Source organism: Balaenoptera acutorostrata, chromosome 1, assembly GCF_949987535.1.
Source record: "Balaenoptera acutorostrata chromosome 1, mBalAcu1.1, whole genome shotgun sequence".
In the NCBI taxonomy this organism is placed as follows: domain Eukaryota; kingdom Metazoa; phylum Chordata; class Mammalia; order Artiodactyla; family Balaenopteridae; genus Balaenoptera; species Balaenoptera acutorostrata.
This window is the reverse complement of record NC_080064.1, coordinates 82,766,726-82,791,897: the sequence shown is the minus strand read 5'-3', so window position 1 is coordinate 82,791,897 and position 25,172 is coordinate 82,766,726. Positions and strand designations below refer to the sequence as shown.

General features: G+C 38.4%; 1 protein-coding gene across 10 annotated transcripts in view; it reads right to left on the bottom strand.

The window, feature by feature from the left end:
* Window positions 1-1,872: 1,872 nt before the first annotated feature.
* Window positions 1,873-25,172, bottom strand: part of CCDC18 (coiled-coil domain containing 18) — a 137,295-nt gene continuing 113,995 nt past the window's right edge. For 8 of the 10 annotated variants that reach the window (XM_057543682.1, XM_057543676.1, XM_007169580.2 and 5 more), the window contains one exon: window positions 20,870-21,151. In XM_057543682.1, coding sequence (XP_057399665.1) covers window positions 20,960-21,151 — 192 coding nt within the window. In that variant the 3' untranslated portion in view covers window positions 20,870-20,959. Of the gene's footprint in view, window positions 2,423-20,869; window positions 21,152-25,172 lie in introns of those variants that run through there. The other 2 variants (XM_057543696.1, XM_057543708.1) reach the window with 2 other exon arrangements.

The window sequence follows — 25,172 nt, the reverse complement described above, 5'->3', positions numbered from 1 at the left end:
CCCGTACACAAGCCCAGTTGGGCTTCAAAGCCAGACATTCTGGAGGCTTGTCTTCCTAGTGTAGGACCACTGGACTGGGGAGCCCTATGTGGGGTTCAGACCCCTTGCTTCTTGGGGAGAAAGTCTGCAATTGTGATTATCCTCCTGTTCATGTGTTACCCACCCAGGGGTGTGGGTCTTAACTATACTGCATCTCCACCCCTCCTACCTGTCTTGTTCTGGTTCCTTCTCTATACCTTTAGTTGTGGAAAATTTTTTCTGCTAGTCTTCAGGTCATTCTCATAGATAGTTGCTCTGTAAATAGTTGTAATTTTGGTGAGCCCATGGGAAGAGGTGAGCTCAAGGTCTTCCTATTTTGCCATCTTGGCCACACCTCACCTCACTAATCCACTTTTTTGTGGAACTTAAGAATCATATGGAAGAATCAAGGCCTATAATTAGCAGTTTCATATTGGACTTTGTTGTTCTAAATCAGTTGCTTGAGTACTCATTGTATTAATTTAAAAGAATACTGGGACTTCCCTGGTGGCACAGTGGTTAAGACTCCAAGCTCCCAATACAGGGGTCCCAGGTTCAATCCCTGGTCAGAGAACTAGATCCCACATGCATGCTGCAACTAAGAGTTTGTATGCCACAACTAAGGAGCCTGCCTGCTGTAACTAAGGAGCCAGCAAGCTGCAACTAAGGAGCCCGTCTGCCACAACTAAGGAGCCCATGTGCCACAACTAAGACCAAGTTCAACCAAATAAATAAATAAATTTTTTAAAAAAGAATACTTAAACTGGAGTTAGTAGAACATGTTATAATTTAATTGATAATATAGTTTAATTTATAAATTAATGTTATAATAGATGAATTAATATTCATCCTCTTCCTCCTCTACCATACAATCTAGATTTTCCATACTCTTCTAGCAATCTAGAATAACCCAGATTTTTATTCCTGAAGGGTCTGAGCCCTTGGTTAGCATGCCCATTCTAGACTGTGCATGCTGCAATTACCCATTCACTGTCTTCAGTGGCTTGGAAGCACCAAGAGACGCCCTAGTGAATTCCCCCAATTTTAGACACAGTCCTTGCCTTCATCATATAAAAATAAGCTTTGTTATTTATGATACAACAGGATTGACTACCCTCACCAGTAACCATTTTTGTTTGATTGGTTGTTTAGTCCACTGGCATAAGGAGTCCAGAGTAACCAAGCAGTACTTGCAGTTTTAGATTCAGTGAAATGGTTACTGTATCTCTGGTAGTATCACTCCTTTCACCCACCACCCAAGAATGTAGAATTCTTTTTTTTTTTTTTTTATTAAATATTTTATTTATTTATTTATTTATTTATTTATTTATTTATTTATTTATGGCTGTGTTGGGTCTTCGTTTCTGTGTGAGGGCTTTCTCCAGTTGCGGCAAGTGGGGGCCATTCTTCATCGCGGTGCGCGGGCCTCTCACGATCGTGGCCTCTCTTGTTGCGGAGCACAGGCTCCAGACGCGCAGGCTCAGTAATTGTGGCGCACGGGCCCAGCTGCTCCGCGGCATGTGGGATCTTCCCAGACCAGGGCTCGAACCCGTGTCCCCTGCATTGGCAGGCAGATTCTCAACCACTGCGCCACCAGGGAAGCCCCACGAGAATGTAGAATTCTTAATCCAGCAAAGCCTAGAATTGTGGGAATGGGAAGTATAAACTTTGCAATGGCTTACTGATGATGGTTAGAGGGAGGGGCAAATCCTACTTCTACCCTTTAACTCCTGGACCTGTATATTCTAGTTACTGGGGCTAGAGGAAAATATATCAGCCATTGCATATACTGCATTCTGGAGGGCAGTGCTCTGTTGAATTGTGGCCTCAAGCTGGTACCTTAGCTGACTGTTTGAGGCCATTCTAATGTCCTATTAGTTTCGTTGCCTTGGGGTGATACGGTATGTGGTATAAACAGTGGATCCTGAGATCATTTGCACATTGGTGCATGCACCTCCTTTGTGATAGAATAGGACACTTGTTCCAAAGGGCTGTTATGTGGAATCCAATATTGATAAATCAGACACTCTCTAAGACCTCAGACAGGGGGGCTGTGAAAGTATTGTGAGCAGGGAAGGCAAACCCACTTATAGTTATCAATTCCAGAAAGGATGGGTGTAATCAGCTTACTACCAAAAGGCTAGGAGGCCTCCTTGAGGGATGGTAACATATCAAGGGCTCAGCATTGGTTATCTGCTGCTGCTGAGATGGACATTCAGCTGTGGCAGTAGCTAGATCAGCCTTGGTGAGAGGGAGTCCAGGGATAAACTCCATTTTTCTACCATGGCTACTCCGTTCAGGGGCACAAGTATCAAGGTGGCTGAGAAGACGACACTAGACATTGGGTGATATCCACCTGATTTATCTTGTTGAGTTGTTGAGTGTCTCCTCCATGCTGGATGTTCTGCAATGACATGAGAACACAAACAGCTACACATTTTGTACTCATTCTCATAGATTCATCTACATGGCTTTCCCCCAAACGTCCTTGTCTCTAATTTTCTATTATTGATGCTTCCAAGGTCCCTTACCAACTAGCTAAGTCACCTGCCACTGTCTTGGAGTCCATGTACATTCTTACCTCAAGTTACCTCTCCCTTCAAAGTTGATGTCCAGGTTCTTCTCACAGTTCTGCCCACTTAGAAGACTTCCCCTCACCACTGCTATAGTTTAGCATCATTCCATATTTTGTTTGTTTGTTTTAAATAGATCTTTATTGGATTATAATTACTTCACAATACTGTGTTAGTTTCTGTTGCACAACAAAGCGAATCAGCCATATGCATACACATGTCCCCATATCCCCTCCCTCTTGAGCCTCCCTCTCATCTTCCCTATCCCACCCCTCTAGGTCATCGCAAAGCACCGACCCAATCTCCCTGTGCTATGCTGCTGCTTCCCACCAGCCAATCATTTTACACTTGGTAGTGTATATATGTCGATGTTACTCTTCACTTCGCCCCAGCTTTGCCCTCCCACCCCATGTCCTCAAGTCCGTTCTCTATGTCTACCTCTTTATTCCTGCCCTGCAACTAGGTTCATCAGTACCATTTTTTTTCTAGATTCCATATATATGCGTTAGCATATGGTATTTGTTTTTCTCTTTCTGACTTACTTCACTCTGTATGACAGACTCTAGGTCCATCCACCTCACTACAAATAACTCAATTTCGTTTCTTTTTATGGCTGAGTAATATTCCATTGTATATATGTGCCACATCTTCTTTATCCATTCATCTGTCGATGGACATTTAAGTTGGTTCCATGTCCTGGTTATTGTAAATAGTGCTGCAATGAACATTGTGGTAAATGTATCTTTTTGAATTATGGTTTTCTCATGGTATATGTCCAGTAGTGGGATTGCTGGGTCATATGATAGTTCTATTTTTAGTTTTTTAAGGAACCTCCACACTGTTTTCCGTAGTGGTTGTATCAATTTACATTCCCACCAACAGTGCAGGAGGGTTCCCTTTTCACCACACCATTTCCAGCATTTATTGTTTCTAGATTTAATAGCCATTCTGACCGGTGTGAGGTGATACCTCATTGTAGTTTTGATTTGCATTTCTCTAATTAGTGATGTTGAGCATCTTTTCATGTGCCTCTTGGCCATCTGTACGTCTTTCTGAAAATGTCTATTTAGGTCTTCTGCCCATTTTTAAACTGGATTGTTTGGTTTTTTGCTATTGAGCTCCATGAGCTATTTGTATATTTTGGAGATTAATCCTTTGTCTGTTGTTTCATTTGCAAATATTTTCTCCCATTCTGAGGGTTGTCTTTTTGCCTTGTTTATGGTTTCCTTTACTGTGCAAAAGCTTTTAAGTTTAATTAAGTCCCATTTGTTTACTTTTGATTTTATTTCTGTCACTCTAGGAGGTGGGTCAAAAAAGATCTTGCTGTGGTTTATGTCAAAGAGAGTTTTTCCTATGTTTTCCTCTAAGAGTTTTAATAGGCTGTCTTTTCTCCATTGTATGTTCTTGCCTCCTTTGTTGTAAATTAGGTGACCATAGGTGCATGGGTTTATCTCTGGGCATTCTATCCTGTACCATTGATCTGTATTTCTGTTTTTATGCCAGTACCATACTGTCTTGATTACTGTAGCTTTGTGGTATGCTTTGAAGTCAGGGAGCCTGATTCCTCCACCTCCGTTTTTCTTTCTCAAGATTGCTTTGGCTATTCGGGGTCTTTTGTGTTTCCATACAAATTGTAAAATTTTTTGTTCTGTGAAGAATGCCATTGGTAGTTTGATAGGGATTGCATTGAATCTGTAGATTGCTTTGGGTAGTATAGTCATTTTCACAAATTTGATTCTTCCAATCCAAGAACATGGTATATTTCTGCATCTGTTTATGTCATCTTTTATTTCTTTCATCAGTGTTTTATAGTTTTCTGAGTACAAGTTTTCCGCCTCCTTAGGCATGTTTATTCCTAGGTATTTTATTCTTTTTTGTTGCAATGGTAAATGGGAGTGTTTCCTTAATTTCTCTTTCTGATTTTTCATTGTAGGTGTATAGGAATGCAAGAGATTTCTGTGCATTCATTTTGTATCCCACAACCTTACCAAATTCATTGATTAGTTCTAGCAGTTTTCTGGTGGCATCTTTAGGATTTTCTATGTATAGTGTCATGTCATCAGCAAACAGTGACAGTTTTACTTCTTCTTTTCCAATTTGTATTCCTTTTATTTCTTTTTCTTCTCTGATTGCTGTGGCTAGGACTTCCAAAACTATGTTGAATAAGAGTGGCAAGAGTGGACATCCTTGTCTTGTTCCTGATCTTAGTGGAAATGCTTTCAGTTTTTCACCATTGAGTATGATGCTTGCTGTGGGTTTGTCTTATTGGCCTTTACTATGTTGAGGTATGTTCCCTCTATGCCCACTTTCTGGAGAGTTTTTATCATAAATCGGTGTTGAATTTTGTCAAAAGCTTTTCCTGCATCTATTGAGATGATTATATGGTTTTTATTCCTTAATTTGTTACTGTGATGTATCACATTGATTGATTTGTGTATATTGAAGAATCCTTGCATCCCTGGGATAAATCGCACTTGATCATGGTGTCTGATCCTTTTAATGTGCTGTTGGATTCTGTTTGCTAGTATTTTGTTCAGGATTTTTGCATCTATGTTCATCAGTGATATTGGTCTATAATTTTCTTTTTTTGTGATATCTTTTTCTGGTTTTGGTATCAGGGTGATGGTGACTTTGTAGAATGAATTTGGGAGTGTTTCTCCCTCTGCAATTTTTTGGAAGTGTTTGACAAGGATTGGTGTTAGCTTTTCTCTAAATGTTTGATAGATTCACCTGTGAAGCCTTGTGGTCCTGGACTCTTGTTTGCTGGAAAATTTTAAATTATGGTTTCAATTTCATTACTTGTGATAGGTCTCTTTATATTTTCTAATTCTTCCTGGTTCAGTCTTGGAAAGTTGTACTTTTCCAAGAATTTTTCCATTTCTTCATGGTTGTCCATTTTATTGGCATACAGTTGTTTGCAGTAGTCTCTTATAATCCTTTGTATTTCTGCAGTGTCAGTTGTGATTTCTCCTTTTTCATTTCTAATTTTATTGATTTGCATCCTCTCCCTTTTTTTCTTGATGAGTCTGGCTAAGGGTTAATCAATTTTGTTTAACTTCTCAAAGAACCAGCTTTTAGTTTTACTGATTTTTGCTATTGTTTTCTTCGTTTATATTTCATTTATTTCTGCTCTGATTTTTATGATTTCTTTCCTTCTACTGGCTTTGGGTTTTATTTGTTCTTCTCTAGTTGTCTTAAAGGTAGGGTTAGATTGTTTACTTGAAATTTTTCTTGTTTCTTGAGGTGAGATTGAATTGCTATAAACTTCCCTCTTAGAACGGCTTTTGCTGTGTCCCATAGGTTTTGGGTCATCGTATTTTCTTTGTCATTTGTTTCTATGTATTTTTTTTTTATTTTTTTTTTATTTTTTTTTTATTTTTTATTTTTCCACACACACACACTGTATTTTATTTTTACAAGAGATAAATAGACTGACACCAAGCATTGTACATGGATGACCACAACAAAAGCAACAATGATTGCAATTACCAAACATGAAACACACTCATACTATGTCATAATATTGACATTCAGTCCAGTAATCCTCCACTGTAACAGCTCCTTTACTTTGCAGTGAAAATTGATTTGTATATTCTTTGCCTCTGAGTCCTTGTGGGATTTTTTTTTTTAATTCAGACAGAAAGTCACAAAAATTATACTCATCCTCATCAGTTCACTCAGTCCCATGTAATTAATTTTTTTTTTCATCTTGATCTTTTGTTAGCACTTTTATGAGTTCATCAGTTTTTCATTAGAGTTCTGAAAATGCTTATTCATTCAGTTCAGCAGTACAGTCAGTTGCCAGAAACCTGTACTTGTCAGAGTCTTTTCCATGAATTTCTTGAAGATGAAACCCTTTTATAGGAACATACTTGCAAAATCATCAGAGTACACCCAGAACTGTCTGTAAATGACAGAAGACTTAAAAATGACCATGGTTAAAGATTTGATGAAAGTTCATAATAATGCAGTTGACAAGAAAATTAGTTATTTCTGAGATATACATTTTAAAGTAATAACTAGGATTATTACTTATAACCTTATACCAGGACATATAAGATTTTTAGAAGTTTCCTGTAATGTCTGAAACATTTATATTAACATATTTCCATACATATTTCCATACAAATACAAATATAAGATTTTTAGAAATTTCATGTAATGTCTGAAACATTTATATTAACATATTTCCATACATATTTCCATACAAATACAAATATAACATTTTTAGAAATTTCATGTAATGTCTGAAACATTTATATTAACATATTTCCATACAAATAACCCAATGAAAGTTTAGTATTAGTTGTTTTGTTTGTTTTTTTATACTGCAGGTTCTTATTAGGCATCAGTTTTATACACATCAGTGTATACATGTCAATCCCAATCGCCCAATTCAGCACACCACCATCCCCACCTCACCGCAGTTTTCCCCCCTTGGTGTCCATATGTCCATTCTCTACATCTGTGTCTCAACTTCTGCCCTGCAAACTGGCTCATCTGTACCATTTTTCTAGGTTCCACATACATGCATTAATATACGATATTTGTTTTTCTCTTTCTGACTTACTTCACTCTGTATGACAGTCTCTAGATCCATCCACGTCTCAACAAATGACTCAATTTCGTTCCTTTTTATGGCTGAGTAATATTCCATTGTATATATGTACCACAACTTCTTTATCCATTCGTCTGTTGATGGGCATTTAGGTTGCTTCCATGACCTGGCTATTGTAAATAGTGCTGCAATGAACATTCGGGTGCATGTGTCCTTTTGAATTATGGTTTTCTCTGGGTATATGCCCAGTAGTGGGATTGCTGGGTCATATGGTAATTCTATTTTTAGTTTTTTAAGGAACCTCCATATTGTTCTCCATAGTGGCTGTATCAATTTACATTCCCACCAACAGTGCAAGAGGGTTCCCTTTTCTCCACACCCTCTCCAGCATTTGTTGTTTGTAGATTTTCTGATGATGCCCATTCTAACAGGAGTGAGGTGATACCTCATTGTAGTTTTGATTTGCATTTCTCTAATAATTAGTGATGTTGAGCATCTTTTCATGTGCTTCGTGGCCGTCTGTATGTCTTCTTTGGAGAAATGTCTATTTAGGTCTTCTGCCCATTTTTGGATTGGGGTGTTTGCTTCTTTGATATTGAGCTGAATGAGCTGTTTATATATTTTGGAGATTAATCCTTTGTCAGTTGATTCATTTGCAAATATTTTCTCCCATTCTGAGGGTTGTCTTTTTGTCTTGTTTATGGTTTCCTTTGCTGTGCAAAAGCTTTGTAGTTTCATTAGGTCCCACTTGTTTATTTTCTTTTTTATTTCCATTACTCTAGGAGGTGGATCAAAAAAGATCTTGCTGTGATTTATGTCAAAGAGTGTTCTTCCTATGTTTTCCTCTAAGAGTTTTATAGTGTCCAGTCTTATATTTAGGTCTCTAATCCATTTTGAGTTTATTTTTGTGTATGGTGTTAGGGAGTATTCTAATTTCATTCTTTTACATGTAGCTGTCCAGTTTTCCCAGCACCACTTATTGAAGAGACTGTCTTTTCTCCATTGTATATCTTTGCCTCCTTTGTCATAGATTAGTTGACCATAGGTGCGTGGGTTAATCTCTGGGCTTTCTATCTTGTTCCATTGATCTATGTTTCTGTTTTTGTGCCAGTACCATATTGTCTTGATTACTGTAGCTTTGTAGTATAGTCTGAAGTCAGGGAGTCTGATTCCTCCAGCTCCATTTTTTTGCCTCAAGACTGCTTTGGCTATTCGGGGTCTTTTGTGTCTCCATACAAATTTTAAGATGATTTGTTCTAGCTCCGTAAAAAATGCCATTGGTAATTTGATAGGGATTGCATTGAATCTGTAGATTGCTTTGGGTAGTATACTCATTTTCACAATGTTGATTCTTCCAATCCAAGAACATGGTATATCTCTCCATCTATTTGTATCATCTTTAATTTCTTTCATCAGTGTCTTATAGTTTTCTGCATACAGGTCTTTTGTCTCCCTAGGTAGGTTTATTCCTAGGTATTTTATTTTTTTTGTTGCAATGGTAAATGGGAGTGTTTCCATAATTTCTCTTTCAGATTTTTCATCATTAGTGTATAGGAATGCAAGAGATTTCTGTGCATTAATTTTGTAACCTGCAACTTTACCATATTCATTAATTAGCTCTAGCAGTTTTCTGGTGGCAGTTTTAGGATTCTCTATGTATAGTATCATGTCATCCGCAAACAATGACAGTTTTACTTCTTCTTTTCCAATTTGTATTCCTTTTATTTCTTTTTCTTCTCTGATTGCCGTGGCTAGGACTTCCAGAACTATGTTGAATAATAGTGGTGAGAGTGGACATCCTTGTCTCGTTCCTGATCTTAGAGGAAATGCTTTCAGTTTTTCACCATTGAGAATGATGTTTGCTGTGGGTTTGTCATATATGGCCTTTATTATGTTGAGGTAGGTTCCCTCTATGCCCACTTTCTGGAGAGTTTTTATCAGAAATGGGTGTTGAATTTTGTCAAAAGCTTTTTCTGCATCTATTGAGATGATCATATGGTTTTTATTCTTCAATTTGTTAATATGGTGTATCACATTGATTGATTTGCGTATATTGAAGAATCCTTGCATCCCTGGGATAAATCCCACTTGATCGTGGTGTATGATCCTTTTAATGTGTTGTTGGATTCTGTTTGCTAGTATTTTGTTGAGGATTTTTGCATCTATATTCATCAGTGATATTGGTCTGTAATTTTCTTTTTTTGTAGTGTCTTTGTCTGGTTTTGGTATCAGGGTGATGGTGGCCTCATAGAATGAGTTTGGGAGTGTTCCTTCTTCTGCAATTTTTTGGAAGAGTTTGAGAAGGATGGGTGTTAGCTCTTCTCTAAATGTTTGATAGAATTCACCTGTGAAGCCATCTGGTCCTGGACTTTTGTTTGTTGGAAGATTTTTAATCACAGTTTCAATTTCATTACTTGTGATTGGTCTGTTCATATTTTCTGTTTCTTCCTGGTTCAGTCTTGGAAGTTTATACCTTTCTAAGAATTTGTCCATTTCTTCCAGGTTGTCCATTTTATTGGCATAAAGTTGCTTGTAGTAGTCTCTTAGGATGCTTTGTATTTCTGCAGTGTCTGTTGTAACTTCTCCGTTTTCATTTCTGATTTTATTGATTTGAGTCCTCTCCCTCTTTTTCTTGATGAGTCTGGCTAATGGCTTATCAATTTTGTTTATCTTCTCAAAGAACCAACTTTTAGTTTTATTGATCTTTGCTATTGTTTTCTTTGTTTCTATTTCATTTATTTCTGCTCTGATCTTTATGATTTCTTTCCTTCTGCTAACTTTGGGTTTTGTTTGTTCTTCTTTCTCTAGTTTCTTTAGGTGTAAGGTTAGATTGTTTACTTGAGATTTTTCTTGTTTCTTTAGGTAGGCTTGTATAGCTATAAACTTCCCTCTTAGAACCGCTTTTGCTGCATCCCATAGGTTTTGGGTCGTCGTGTTTTCATTGTCATTTGTCTCTAGGTATTTTTTGATTTCCTGTTTGATTTCTTCAGTGATCTCTTGGTTATTTAGTAACGTATTGTTTAGCCTCCATGTGTTTGTCTTTTTTACGTTTTTTTCCCTGTAATTCATTTCTAATCTCATAGCGTTGTGGTCAGAAAAGATGCTTGATATGATTTCAATTTTCTTAAATTTACTGAGGCTTGATTTGTGACCCAAGATGTGATCTATCCTGGAGAATGTTCCGTGCGCACTTGAGAAGAACGTGTAATCTGCCGTTTTTGGATGGAATGTCCTATATATATCAATTAAATCTATCTGGTCTATTGTGTCATTTAAAGCTTGTGTTTCCTTATTTATTTTCATTTTGGATGATCTGTCCATTGGTGTAAGTGAGGTGTTAAAGTCCCCCACTATTATTGTGTTACTGTCGATTTCCTCTTTTATAGCTGTTAGCAGTTGCCTTATGTATTGAGGTGCTCCTATGTTGGGTGCATATATATTTATAATTGTTATATCTTCTTCTTGGATTGATCCCTGGATCATTATGTAGTGTCCTTCCTTGTCTCTTGTAACATTCTTTATTTTAAAGTCTATTTTATCTGATATGAGTATAGCTACTCCAGCTTTCTTTTGATTTCCATTTGCATGGAATATCTTTTTCCATCCCCTCACTTTCAGTCTGTATGTGTCCCTAGGTCTGAAGTGGGTCTCTTGTAGACAGCATATATATGGGTCTTGTTTTTGTATCCATTCAGCCAGTCTATGTCTTTTGGTTGGGGCATTTAATCCATTCACATTTAAGGTAATTATCGATATGTATGTTCCTATGACCATTTTCTTAATTGTTTTGGGTTTGTTTTTGTAGGTCCTTTTCTTCTCTTGTGTTTCCCACTTAGAGAAGTTCCTTTAGCATTTGTTGTAGAGCTGGTTTGGTGGTGCTGAATTCTCTTAGCTTTTGCTTGTCTGTAAAGCTTTTGATTTCTCCATCGAATCTGAATGAGATCCTTGCCGGGTAGAGTAATCTTGGTTGTAGGTTCTTCCCTTTCATCACTTTAAGTATATCATGCCACTCCCTTCTGGCTTGTAGAGTTTCTGCTGAGAAATCAGCTGTTAACCTTATGGGAGTTCCCTTGTATGTTATTTGTCGTTTTTCCCTTGCTGCTTTCAGTAATTTTTCTTTGTCTTTAATTTTTGCCACTTTGATTACTATGTGTCTCGGCGTGTTTCTCCTTGGGTTTATTCTGTATGGGACTCTCTGCGCTTCCTGGACTTGGGTGGCTATTTCCTTTCCCATGTTAGGGAAGTTTTCAACTATAATCTCTTCAAATATTTTCTCTGGTCCTTTCTCTCTCTCTTCTCCTTCTGGGACCCCTATAATGCGAATGTTGTTGCGTTTAATGTTGTCCCAGAGGTCTCTTAGGCTGTCTTCATTTCTTTTCATTCTTTTTTCTTTAGTCTGTTCTGCAGCAGTGAATTCCACCATTCTGTCTTCCAGGTCACTTATCCGTTCTTCTGCCTCAGTTATTCTGCTATTGATTCCTTCTAGTGTAGTTTTCATTTCAGTTATTGTATTGGTCATCTCTGTTTGTTTGTTCTTTAATTCTTCTAGGTCTTTGTTAATCATTTCTTGCATCTTCTCAATCTTTGCCTCCATTCTTATTCCGAGGTCCTGGATCATCTTCACTATCATTATTCTGAATTCTTTTTCTGGAAGGTTGCCTATCTCCACTTCATTTAGTTGTTTTTCTGGGGTTTTTTCTTGTTCCTTCATCTGGTACATAGCCCTCTGCCTTTTCATCTTCTCTGTCTTTCTGTAACTGTGGTTTTTGGACCACACGCTGCAGGATTGTAGTTTTTCTTGCTTCTGTTGTCTGCCCTCTGGTGGTTGAGGCTATCTAAGAGGCTTGATGGGAGGCTCTGGTGGTGGGTAGAGCTGACTGTTGCTGTGGCGGTCAGAGCTCAGTAAAACCTTAATCCTCTTGACTGTTGATGGGTGGGGCTGGGTTCCCTCCCTGTTGCTGTGGCGGTCAGAGCTCAGTAAAACCTTAATCCACTTGACTGTTGATGGGTGGGGCTAGGTTCCCTCCCTGTTGGTTGTTTTGCCTGAGGCAACCCAACACTGGAGCCTACCCGTGCTCTTTGGTGGGGTTAATGGCAGACTCTGGGAGGGCTCACGCCAAGGAGAACTTCCCAGGACCTCTGCTGCCAGTTTCCTTATCCCCACGGTGAAACAGAGCCACCACTTGCCTCGGCAGGAGACCCCCCAACACCAGCAGGTACGTCTGGTTCAGTCTCCCCCAGGGTCACTGCTCCTTCCCCTGGGTCCCGATGCACACATTACTTTGTGTGTGCCCTCCAAGAGTGGGGTCTCTGTTTCCCCCAGTCCTGTCACAGTCCTGCAATCAATTCCCACTAGACTTCAAAGTCTGATTCTCTAGGAATTCCTCCTCCCGTTGCCGGACCCCCAGGTTGGGAAGCCTGACGTGGGGCTCAGAACCTTCACTCCAGTGGGTGGACTTCTGTGGTATAAGTGTTCGCCAGTCTGTGAGTCACCCACCCAGCAGTTATGGGATTTGATTTTACTCTGATTGCGCCCCTCCTACCGTCTCACTGTGGCTTCTCCTCTGTCCTTGGACATGGGGTATCCTCCTTGGTGAAGTCCAGGGTCTTCCTGTCAATGATTGTCCAGCAGCCAGTTGTGATTCTGGAGCTCTCGCAAGAGGGAGTGCCACATATTTTAATCCGTCAATTTTTGTTCTTGATATTCTGAGCGCCGGAGCCCCGGCTCGCCCGTGTGCAGAGGTAGCGACCCAACCCTTGCGTCCCCCCGGGCTGCGTCTCCCCGACGGCGCCCTCCGTGGAAACTTCAGCCTCTCCGGGCTTCTCTTTGCTAGTGCATTATGGAAGGTGTGAAAGTGGCTTTGCGAACCTCAGCCCCCTGCGGTCGCTGCGGGGCTTGGATGAGCGAACTGCGGAGCAACTTTTATTTGACCCTCCTGCCGCCCCTCAGCTTTTATCTTCCATCACTCGCCTGGATCGAAAGGTTTTTCAGTTTCGTTTCTATGTATTTTTTTATTTCTTCTTTGATTTCTTCAGTGATCTCTTGGTTATTTAGTAGCGCACTGTTTAATCTCCATGTGTTTCTGTTTTTTATGGTTTTTTTCCCTGTAATTGAGCTCCAATCTCATAGCGCTGTGGTCAGAAAAGATGCTTGATATGATTTCAAATTTCTTAAATTTTCTGAGGCTTGATTTGTGACCCAAGATGTTATCTATCCTGGAGAATGTTCTGTGTGCACTTGAGAAGAAAGTGAATTCTGCCAGTTTTGGGTGGAATGTTCTATAAATATCAATTAAATCTACCTGGCCTATTGTGTCATTTAAAGCTTGTTTCCTTATTTATTTTATGTTTGGATGATCTGTCCATTGGTGTAAGTGGGGTGTTAAAGTCCCCTACTATTATTGTGTTACTGTCGATTTCTCCTTTCATGGTTGTTAGCATTTGCCTTATGTATTGAGGTGCTCCATGCTGGGTGCATAAACATTTATAATTGTTATATCTTCTTCTTGGATTGATCCTTTGATCATTATGTAGTGTCCCTCCTTATCTCTTGTAACAGTCTTTATTTTAAAGTCTATTTTATCTGATACAAGTATTGCTACTCCAGCTTTCTTTTGATTTCCATTTGCATGGAATATCTTTTTCCATCCCCTCACTTTCAGTCTGTAAGTGTCCCTGGGTCTGAAGTGGGTCTCTTGTAGACAGCATATACACAGGTCTTGTTTTTGTATCCATTCAGCTAGTCTGTGTCTTTTGGTTGGGGCATTTAATCCATTTACATTCAAGGTTATTATCGATAAGTATGTTCCTATTAACATTTTCTTAATTCTTTTGGGTTTGTTTCTGTGGGTCTTTTTCCTCTCTTGTGTTTCCCACCTAAAGAAGTTTCTTTAGCATTTGTTGTAAAGCTGGTTTGGTGGTGCTGAATTCTCTTAGCTTTTGCTTGTCTGAAAAGCTTTTGACTTCTCCATCGAATCCGAATGAGATCCTTGCTGGGTAGAGTATGTTGGTTGTAGGTTTTTCTCTTTCATCACTTTAAGTATATCCTCTCACTCCCTTCTGGCCTGCAGAGTTTCCACTGAAAAATCAGCTGATAACCTTATGGGTATTCCTTTGTATGTTATTTTTTGTTTTTCCCTTGCTGCTTTTAATATTTTTTCTTTGAATTTAATTTTTGTTAGTTTGATTAAGATGTGTCTTAGAGTGTTTTTCCTATGGTTTATCCTGTATGCGACTCTCTGTGCTTCCTGGACTTGGGTGACTATTTCCTTTCCCATGTTAGGGAAGTTTTCAACTATAATCTCTTCAAATATTTTCTCAGATCGTTTCTTTTTGTCTTCTTCTTCTGGGACCCCTATAATTCGAATGTTGGTGTGTTTAGTGTTGTCCCAGAGGTCTCTGAGGTTGTCTTCAATTCTTTTCATTCTTTTTTCTTTATTCTGTTCCTCGGAGGTTATTCCCACCATTTTGTCTTCCAGCTCACTTATTCATTCTTCTGCCTCAGTCATTCTGTTATTGATTCCTTCTAGTGTATTTTTCACTTCAGTTATTGTGTTGTTCATCTCTGTTTGTTCGTTCTGTAGTTCTTCTAGATCTTTGTTAAACATTTCTTGTATTTTCTCAATCCGGGTCTCCATTCTATTTCTGAGATTCTGGATCATCTTTATTATCATTACTCTGAATTCTTTTTCAGGTAGATTGCCTATTTTCTCTTCATTTATTTGGTCTTGTAGGTTTTTACCTTGCTCCTTCATCTGTGACATATTTTTTTGCCGTCTCTCTTTTTTTTTTTAATGAGTGGGATTGTGTTCCTTTCTTACTGGTTGTTTGGCCTAAGGTTTCCAACACTGGAGTTTGTAGGCTCTTGGGTAGAGCTGGGTCTTGGTGCTGAGATGAGGAACTCTGTGAGACCTCACTCCGATGAATATTCCCTGGGGTCTGAGGTTCTCTGTTAGTCCAGTGGTTGGGACTCGGAGCTCCCACTGCAGGAGCTTCAGCCTGACCCCGGGCTCATGAACGAAGATCCCGCAAGCCACGTGAGGTGGCAAAAAAAAAAAAAAGAGAACAATAACAAAGTAAAAAATAAAATTAGACTAAGTAACTAACAGATATGTTAGAAAGGATATAAAAATAAAACTATAGATGAATCAACAACTGGAAGGTACATCAATACCACAATAGTAAAAAAGAGGAGGAGGGAAAAGAAAAAAAAAGGGGGGGAGGCCTTGGCTGTGGAGGGCGGGGCCTAAGGGCTAGGTTTAAGCAGTGTGTGGGGCCTATGCTTAGGACCCACAGGGCTGGAAAAGGCCCTGGGGGCTGTAGGCTGTGGGGCTTAGGCTCAAGGAACAGAAGGGACCCAGGTGTGCCTCCCATCCCTGGTCTCAGAGGGCAGGGGACCTCACCTGGGAGCTCAGGAGGCTCCTGGTGCCCGAGTGGGTGGGGAAATCACCCTCCACTCCCTCCCACTCCTCCCCGAGGGCCCCTCACGTCTGTCTTTCTTGTTCTCCCCTCAGCTTCCTTCCTATGCTGCCAAGGACCCACACAAGATTTACGGAGTCAATTCCTTTTTAAACCAAGTCTAAGCTTTTTCCTCCTCCATCATCTATCCTACAGACCATTCCCCCAGTAAAGTCATGTAGGTGTAAGCTAAAGGAGACATGTTACTGTAAAAGAGATGGTGACATGGGGGTCTAGATCCCTTTTTTATGTAGCTTACTTGTTCCTTTTAAATCTCCCCAAGCTTGGTCTCTGACCTATCGTTTTCATTATATAATAGATTACTGCTAAATTAGCTAATAATGGACAGCTCTTGTCACATAGTCACTTGATGTCTCGTGGACATGTGCTCAATAGCATGGCAGGAGATGCTTTTCAAAAAGCATGTAGTTCTGTGCTGCAGAAAGTATGACTTTGCTCCAGAACCCCAGGGTGTTTGTGCTACAGCTCTCTCATTAGGGCTTGTGAGAGATTCCTCTTACTGTTTTTATCTACCATGGATACTCTACTACCAAGGGATCTGCCAAATCATATGATCTGAGCAGCAGGGCAATTTGCATTGCAGCCTGGACCTACAGCATAATCATCCTCACTTAAATCTGACAACCTTCTAAATTCCCCAGTAAATGGTGTGGAGCAGTATATACTGTTTCCAAAATCCAAATAGACCCATCAAGTGTTGTGTCTCTTTCTCAGTCGTATGGAGTAAGGTATAATAACTTGTCCTTTACTTAGCAGGGTTGTCTCATCAATCCCTAGACCACTGGAATCTTGAAGATGTCAATGATGTGGCAGGTGTCTGAATCTTTACAGGCCTTTTCTTCCACTCTCTGGCAAGTATATATCTTACTAGAGCATCAAGAGTATTTGTCATTTCCTGCTTGCCAAGTCTGACTAGTATGGCATCAATATACTATATATATGGTATCATGACAAGCATAATGGTTTTATGGACTGTCAAGACAACTGAGGTCCCTGAAGATTATTTTGACAAAATTCAGGAGCATTAACATAGACTCCAGATGGCTTGTATGTACATAGTTGATTTACAATGTTCTATTAGTTTCTGGTGTGCAGCAAAGTGATTCAGTGATTATATATATATATATATATATATATATATATATATATATATATCCTTTTTCATATTCTTTTCCATTATGGTTTATTACAGGATATTGAATATAGTTCCCTGTGCTATACAGTAGGACCTTGTCGTTTATCTACTTTATATATAGTAGTTTGTATCTGCTAATCCCAAACTCCTAATTTATCTTCCCCCCTGCCCCACTTTGGTAACCATAAGTTTGTTTTCTAAGTCTTTGAGTCTATTCCTGTTTCCTAAATAAGTTCACTTACGTCGTATTTTAGATTACACATATAAGTGATCACATATGGTATTTGTCTTTCTCTTTCTGACTTACTTCACTTAGTATGATAATCTCTAGGTCCATCCATGTTGCTGCAAATGGCATTATTTCATTTTTTTGTTTTGTTTTTTTATGGCTGAGTAGTAGTCCATTGTGTATATACCTCATCTTCTTTATTCATTCATCTGTTGATGGACATTTAGGTTGCCACGTTTTTCTCCTAATCTTTGAAATATTTTTTTCCTAAAATTGAAGGCATTTCTTTTTTTTCTTTTTTCTTTTTTTGGCTGTGATGCATGGCTTGTGGGATCTTAGTTCCCCAACCAGGGATCAAACCTGGGCCCATGGCAGTGAAAGCCCACATCCTAACCACTGGACCACCAGGGAATTCCCTGAAGGTACATTTCTGACCGTGCCCAGCAGGCCCAGATTTTACTAATTCCAAGCTGACATGCTCACTTCTTCTGTCATTTTTCAAATCCATTAATTGTCAATCAGAATAAAATCCAAAGTAGCAGCTCTCTATATTACTTACATCATTATCCTGGTATTCAGCCCCCTTTTAAATCAACTGCTCTATTTTTAGCAGAATAGAATGTCTAGTAGCTGACTGGAGAGTTGAAATCATCCATCACTACTGTACCATGCCTTTGTACCAATTTCCTGATCAGTATTAGGAAAGACTTGTCCACAAATAGTTGGTATGGCCCATAGTATCTCCTACAGTTAAATCACTTGTTTATCTCTTCTTTAATCCTCACTCAATTGAGTGTCATCATGCTTCTTCTCCCAGGTTTCATTTAGTATAACTTCTTAAGCTACATTTATTTTTGTACATCTATTCCTGAACAAGGGATTCAATAATCACCCATTGGTGTATTTCACAGATGAGCCTTATTCCACCAAGCCTGAGTGAAACTTCTTAGTACAAACTGTTCTCTTAAAAAAAACCTCAAAAATTTCCTTAGAAGTTGAATCATGAGTAACAAAAATAGGTCTCCAGAATCTTAGGCTGTCAAAATGCGTTATACCCAACTTCTCTCATCTTCCTAGTTCCCCACATCCCTACAACATGTCAGTAGGTACAGAGAACAAAACCAGATATTTATTGAATTACACAATTCTTTCAGTAAGCTCATCATTTTGTTTGAGAAACTTTTACTAATCTGCTAAGTAAACTTCAAGCTTTGATAGAGGAAATGGTGTATTTTATATGACACAGAGTAATGAAATGAAAATTTAATATTTTCATTATTGTATCTGTACTTTTTCATTTTGATTAAATATCTTCCTTAAAGCTGAAATTTGTTTTCTTTCAAACTGGTCTTAGTTTCTTTTAGACTTGAGCTTATGAGTCCATGTTGGTTTTCATTACTTGGTTAAATAACCAGAGCCACTGACAGTAGTGTTTGAAATAGTGATCCCAGCTCTAACAAAAGTTTGACCTAATTTACAATGTATTAATTCTAAAATTTTCTAGTACTCCTTCACCTTTAAATTATACCTTGCTTTCATTCTATAGCTGTTTTGTCAATCCATTAAGTACAAAACGAGTTTGGCGCCTCCTAGGTCTTAAAAATCTTCCCTTTAGAGAGGCACAGATTTAAGAACAATACCCCTCTTCTCTGCCCACAAAAAGTTGTTTTATTTGTCCTGAGTAAGAATGCACTGTGTTCACTCTGCCTATTAGTGTATACTTTCTTTTTTTTTTAACTTTATGTGTATAGCAAGCTGTAGGGCTTTATCTTCAGACAGAAAACTGACTCCTCAAAAGAGAGCCATGTCATGGTATTCCCTCATGATGCTACTGTGGCCCATGGCTTGATCCTCAGCTTTGCAGATAACAAAATCTAGTCATTCAGAAAATCTGATTCATGGCAATCATTCATGAAAGACTGATACTTAACACAAATACTAATTTATAAGTGAAATTTACTAGACAGTCATACTGGCACATTATTATATCCTCATTTTACTAATAAAAAGTTGTGTGGGAAGCAAAGGTATAATTACAAGGTTACATGGTAACCATGAAATTAGAACAAAGTGGAATTAATTGGACATCTACTGAAAACAAAATATGGTCTCATCTATTATGCATGTATCTCTTGAATAGTTTTAAAGTAAATCAAAGGTTTAGAATGGCCAGTTAGGGTATCTATACTGTTAGTTTTGCCTCTCTGGCTAAGGTGACAACTGACAACCAGGGTGAATTTAAAGGATATAAATAGACATTTCTCCAAAAATGACATACAGATGGCCAACAAACACATGAAAAGATGCTCAACATCACTAACCATTAGAGAAATGCAAATCAAAACCACCATGAGGTATTACCTCACACCGGTCAGAATGGCTATCATCAAAAAATCTAGAAACAGTAAATGCTAGAGAGGGTGTGGAGAAAAGGGAACCCTCCTGCACTGTTGGTGGGAATGTAAATTGATACAGCCACTACAGAGATTCCCTAAAACACTAAAAATAGAACTACCATATGACCCAACAATCCCACTACTGGGCATACAGCCTGAGAAAACCATAATTCAAAAAGATATATGTACCACAATGTTCATTGCAGCACTATTTACAATAGCCAGGACATGGAAACAACCTAAATGTCCATTGACAGATGAATGGATAAAGAAGATGTGGCACATATATACAATGGAATATTACTCAGCCATAAAAAGGAACGAAATTGAGTTACTTGTAGTGAGGTGGATGGACCTAGAGTCTGTCATACAGAGTGAAGTAAGTTAGAAAAACAAATACCGTATGCTAATGCATATACATGGAATCTAGAAAAATGGTACTGATGAACCTAGTGGTAGGGCAGGAATAAAGACTCAGACGATGAGAATGGACTTGAGGACATGGTGGGGAACGGGAGGCTGGGACGTAGTGACAGAGTAGCATTGACATATATACAGTACCAAATGTAAAATAGCTAGCTAGTGGGAAGCTGCTGCATAGCACAGGGAGATCGGCTCAGTGCTTTGTGACGACCTAGAGGGGTGGGATAGGGAGGGTGGGAGGGAGGCTCAAGAGGGAGGGGATATGGGGATGTATGTATGAATATAGCTGATTCACTTTATTGTACAGCAGAAACTAATACAACATTGTAAAGCAATTATACTCCAATAAAGATGTATTTTAAAAAAAAAGGACATAAAGCATTCATGGGGGGGGGGTTCTGGGATATGCCTGGGAAATGCCCAAAAAAGCTAGATTTCTTGCAGGCACATGAGAATGGAGGGGAAATGAAACGGAAGCAGCTAGTTTAATGAACTCTTTCAAGAATCTGGGCCATGTAAGTGCATGACAAGATGGGTAGCTAGACTGAGGATGTGGGATTGAGGATAAGGTTTTTCTTTTTTAGGTTAGGTGAGACTTGGATATGTTTAATGTTGATGAGAAAAAGCTAGTGCACAGGAAAAGACTGACAATAGAGATGAGACGAGATAACTGATGAAGGAAAGTCCCTGAGAATACAGAAAGGGATCCAAAATACAGGTAAACAGATTACCTAGAGGGAAACCTAGACTTCACTCAGATGACAAAGAGTGCAGATTAAGTTTGTAAATGTAGGAGCAGGAAATTGTAGGAATTCTCTTCTGATGGCTGCCATTCATTCTTTGAAGCAGGAGGTAAAGTCACCTGCTAAATATGTATCTGTGTGTGGGTGTCATGACAGACTTAAGAGAAGTAGTTAAGATTTGATCCAAGTGGAGATAAAGATTAATACAAAGAATTTTTAGGCAATGGTGTAAAATTAGGGTAAGGTTAAGCTACTTTACAAAGAGATCCTCAAAATTCAGTTGCTTAAAAAGACAGAATTTTATTTCTCTCTCATGTAATAGTCCAAGGAAAGTGCTCCAGGTCACATAGGCATGCAGGTTCTTTCTATATTGTTTTTCTGCCATCTCCTATGGTGTTTTCCTCATCTATATGATTGAAGTTGGGTTGCAGGCAATTCCAGCTCTAGAGAAAGGAGAAGAACTTGGAGGAGCATGCACGTAATATTTTAATGCCCACACCTGAAGTTTTACACATTTCTGCTTGTAGTCTTCTGGTGAGAACTTAGTCACTGGAGAGGCTGGGAAATACAGTGCCTGGCCACTGGCACAGCTAAAACTCTGTAATTATAGAAAAAGGAAAATAACTGATTTTGGTGAAAAATTAGTAGTCTTCACCACAGCACGGCTGTATGCTTTTCTCAATATATAACAACTTAAATATAGGGGAAAAAAAGGATAGATAATGAATTCAGTAAAGCTTTTCCGTGTAACCAAAGAACTAACAATTTCAGGATAATGGCAAGGGAGTGATTTGAAGAGACAGACCATCATAATATCTAGGTTGAATAAGAAAATGAATAATAACTGCAGGTAACAGTTAGCATTCACTGTTCACTTACTATGTGCCAGGTAGTATTCTAAGTGCTCTAAGTGTATCTGACTTGTTTAATACTCATAACAACCATTTAAGGTATGTGCCGTTATTCTACTTTATAATTAAGGAAACAAAGGCACAGAGAGATTAAATAACTTGCCCAAAGTGACACAGTAAATTGGTGGCAAAGTCAGGCTCTGAACTGGTTCAGAAGTAATCTGGTCTAAAGCCCACACTCTTGACCTCATCATTATACTGCCTCAATGATAGCAGTTATTGTCTATTGAGTATTTACTCTTTTCAGGTAGTATACTAGTATTTCATGTGCATTATCTAATTTTATCTTCACCATAAGCTGCTGAGGTAGCTACTGCTTCTATTTTACATTTAAGGAGACTAAAGTTCAGTTATTCAATAACTAGCTCCACGTCATGTGCTTATAATAAAAGTGAAGAAACAAGGATCAAATCCAGATCTATATTATCTCAAAGCCCATTTCTTCTTTCTAAATATCTAAATTTTTATTATTAATATAGAATTTATGAACAGTGAAATTCAGCTATTGTAAGCACATAAGTCAATGAGTTTTGTCAAACGTATATACCTATGTAGCAAACAACCTAATCAGGATAGAACATTTCTATCATCTCAGAAAGTTTCCTCCTGTCCCTCTTCTTTTTTTTTTAAAGCACCTTTTTTTTTTAAAGATTGTCATTTAAATTTTATTTATTTATTTATTTGCTTGTTTGTTTGTTTGGCTGCTTTGGGTCTTCGTTGCTGTGCGCGGGCTTTCTCTAGTTGCGGTGAGCAGGGGCTATTCCTCGTTGCGATGCGCGGGCTTCTCATTGCGGTGGCTTCTTTTGCTGCGGAGCACAGGCTCTAGGTGTGTGGGCTTCAGTAGTTGTGGCACATGGCCTCAGTAGTTGTGTTTCATGGGCTCTAGAGTGCAGGCTCAGTAGTTGTGGCGCAAAGGCTTAGTTGCTCCGCGGCATGTGGGATCTTCCCAGACCAGGGATTGAACCAGGGTCCCATACATTGGCAGGTGGATTCTTAACCACTGTGCCACCAGGGAAGTCCCCCCTGTCCCTTTTCTATTCAATTCCTCACCCTTGAGAGACAAGCACTGTTTTGATTTCCATTATATATCAGTTTTGTTTGTTCTTAAAATTCATATAAATGGAGTCATATAGTATTTAGTTTTATGTATAGCTTTTTTCATTCAGTATATTTTTGATATGTATCCATTTATTCTGTATAACAGTTTATTCTTTTTATAGTACTTAACTGTGAATGTATCAAGTTGCCTATTCATTCTTATACTCATGGACATTTGAGTTTTTCTAGTTTTTGGCTATAAATGAGAAATGGTACTATGAACATTAATGTACAAGTCTTTTGGTATACGTATATTTTCATTTCTTTTGGCTAAATACCTAGGAGTGGTATTGCTGGATCATATAATAGCTCTATGTAGAAATTAAAAGGAACTGTCAAAGAATTTTCCAAAGTGATTCTAGATGTTCCACATCATTTGGTGTTACCAGTTATTTTAATATTAGCTATTCTTTTTTTTGTTTATTTGTTAATATTAGCTATTCTCATGGGTAGCCTATTGTGGTTTTATTTTTATTTTCTTTTTTTTAAAATTTATTTTATTTATTTATTTATTTATTTTGGCTGTGTTGGGTCTTCATTTCTGTGCGAGGGCTTTCTCTAGTTGCGGCAAGCGGGGGCCACTCTTCATCGCGGTGTGTGGGCCTCTCGCTATCGCGGCCTCTCTTGTTGTGGAGCACAGGCTCCAGACGCGCAGGCTCAGTAGTTATGGCTCATGGGCTCAGTTGGTACGCGGCATGTGGGATCTTCCCAGACCAGGGCTCGAACCCGTGTCCCCTGCATTGGCAGGCAGATTCTCAACAATTGCGCCACCAGGGAAGCCCCTATTTTTATTTTCTTAATGACTAAAGATGTTGAACACTTTTAAATGTGCACATGACCACTCACATATGTTATTCTGTGAAGTATCTGTTTAAGTCTTTTACCCTTTTTTTTGTTTTTTGGCCATGCTGTGCAGCATGCGGGATCTTAGTTCCCCAACCAGGGATTGAACCCAGGTCCCCTTCATTGGGAGCATGGAGTCTTAACCACTGGACAGCCAGGGAAGTCCCCTTACCTATTTTTAAATTGGGATTTAAATTTTTCTTTTAATTTATAGTGAGTTTTTTACAAATTTTGAATGCAAGTTTTCTGTCTCATATATTTATAGCTCTCTCTCTGTAGTATGTGTTTTCATTTTCTTAATGCTGAGAGATTTAAGAGAAGCTTTTCATTTTGATCAAGTCACTCATTAACTTTTATAACTAGTGCTCTTTGGGTCCTAAGAAATCTCTACATACTACAAAGTCATGAAGTTATTCTCCTATGTTTCTCCTAGAATCTTTAAAGTTTTAGATTTTACATTTAGGTCTATAATCCACCCTGACTTAATTTTAAAATATAATATGAGGTAGAAATGAGATTATTTTTTTCCCCCTTAAGTTTCTCCAACAGTTCCATCATTATTTGTTGAGGGCTTTCCTTTCAACATTGAATTACTTTGGTGCCTTGCTGAAAATCAGTTAAATATATACCTTTACATATTATATATATATAAATAGATATTAAATCATATAAATATATAAATACATAATCTGTTATGTTCCACTGATATATTTATGAACTCTTTTTAGTTCTATTGAATTGTAACTTCATAATAATTTTTGAAATCAGGTAGTATAGTGTAAGTCCTCCAACTTTGTTCTTTTTCAAGATTATTTGTCTCCTCTAGGTCCTTGACATTTCCAATTAACTGTTAGAATCAGCTTGTCGAAGTCTTTAAAAAAATCTATTGGAATTTTGTTTGGGTCTGCATTGAATCCATACATCAATTTGAGACAGAACTGACATCTTAGCAATATTGAACATCATTAATGTGGTATATATTCTCTTTCTCTTTAAATCTTTGTCTTGGCAGTGTTTTGAACCTTTTAATATACAGGTCTTCATGTCTTACATTAAATTTTTTCCTAGGTACTTTATGTTGCTTATTGTTGATATGAAAAAGGTTTTAGTGATTTGAATAGAAGATCAAACCAGTCACAACATTCCCTTAAGCCAAAGCATAATCAAGGCCCTAATTCTCTTCAATTTGGTGGAGGCTGAGAGGTGAGGAAGCTACAGAAGAAAAGTTTGAAGCTAGCAGAGGCTGGTTCATGAGGTTTAAGGAAAGACACCATCTCCCAACATCAAAGTACAAGGTGAAGCAGCAAGCGCTGATGTAGAAGCTGCAAGTTATCCAGAAGATCTAGCTAAGATAATTAATGAAGGTGGTTACACTAAACAATAGACTTTAAGCACAGACTAAACTGCCTTCTATTGGAAGAAGATGCCATCAGGACTTTCATAGCTAGAGAGGAGAAGTCAGTACCTGGTTTCAAAGCTTCAAAGACAGGCTGACTTTCTTGTCAGGGGCTAACGCAGCTGTGACTTGAAGTTGAAGCCAATGCTCATTTACCATTCTGAAAATCCTACGGCACTTAAGAATTATGCTAAATCTACTCTGCCTGCACTCTGTAAATGCAACAATAAATCCTGGATGACAGTACATCTGTCTACAACATGGTTTACTGAATGTTTGAATCCCACTGTTGAGACCTACTGCTCAGAAAAAAAGATTCCTTTCAAAATATTACTGCTCATTTACAACACACCTGGTCACCAAGAGCTTGG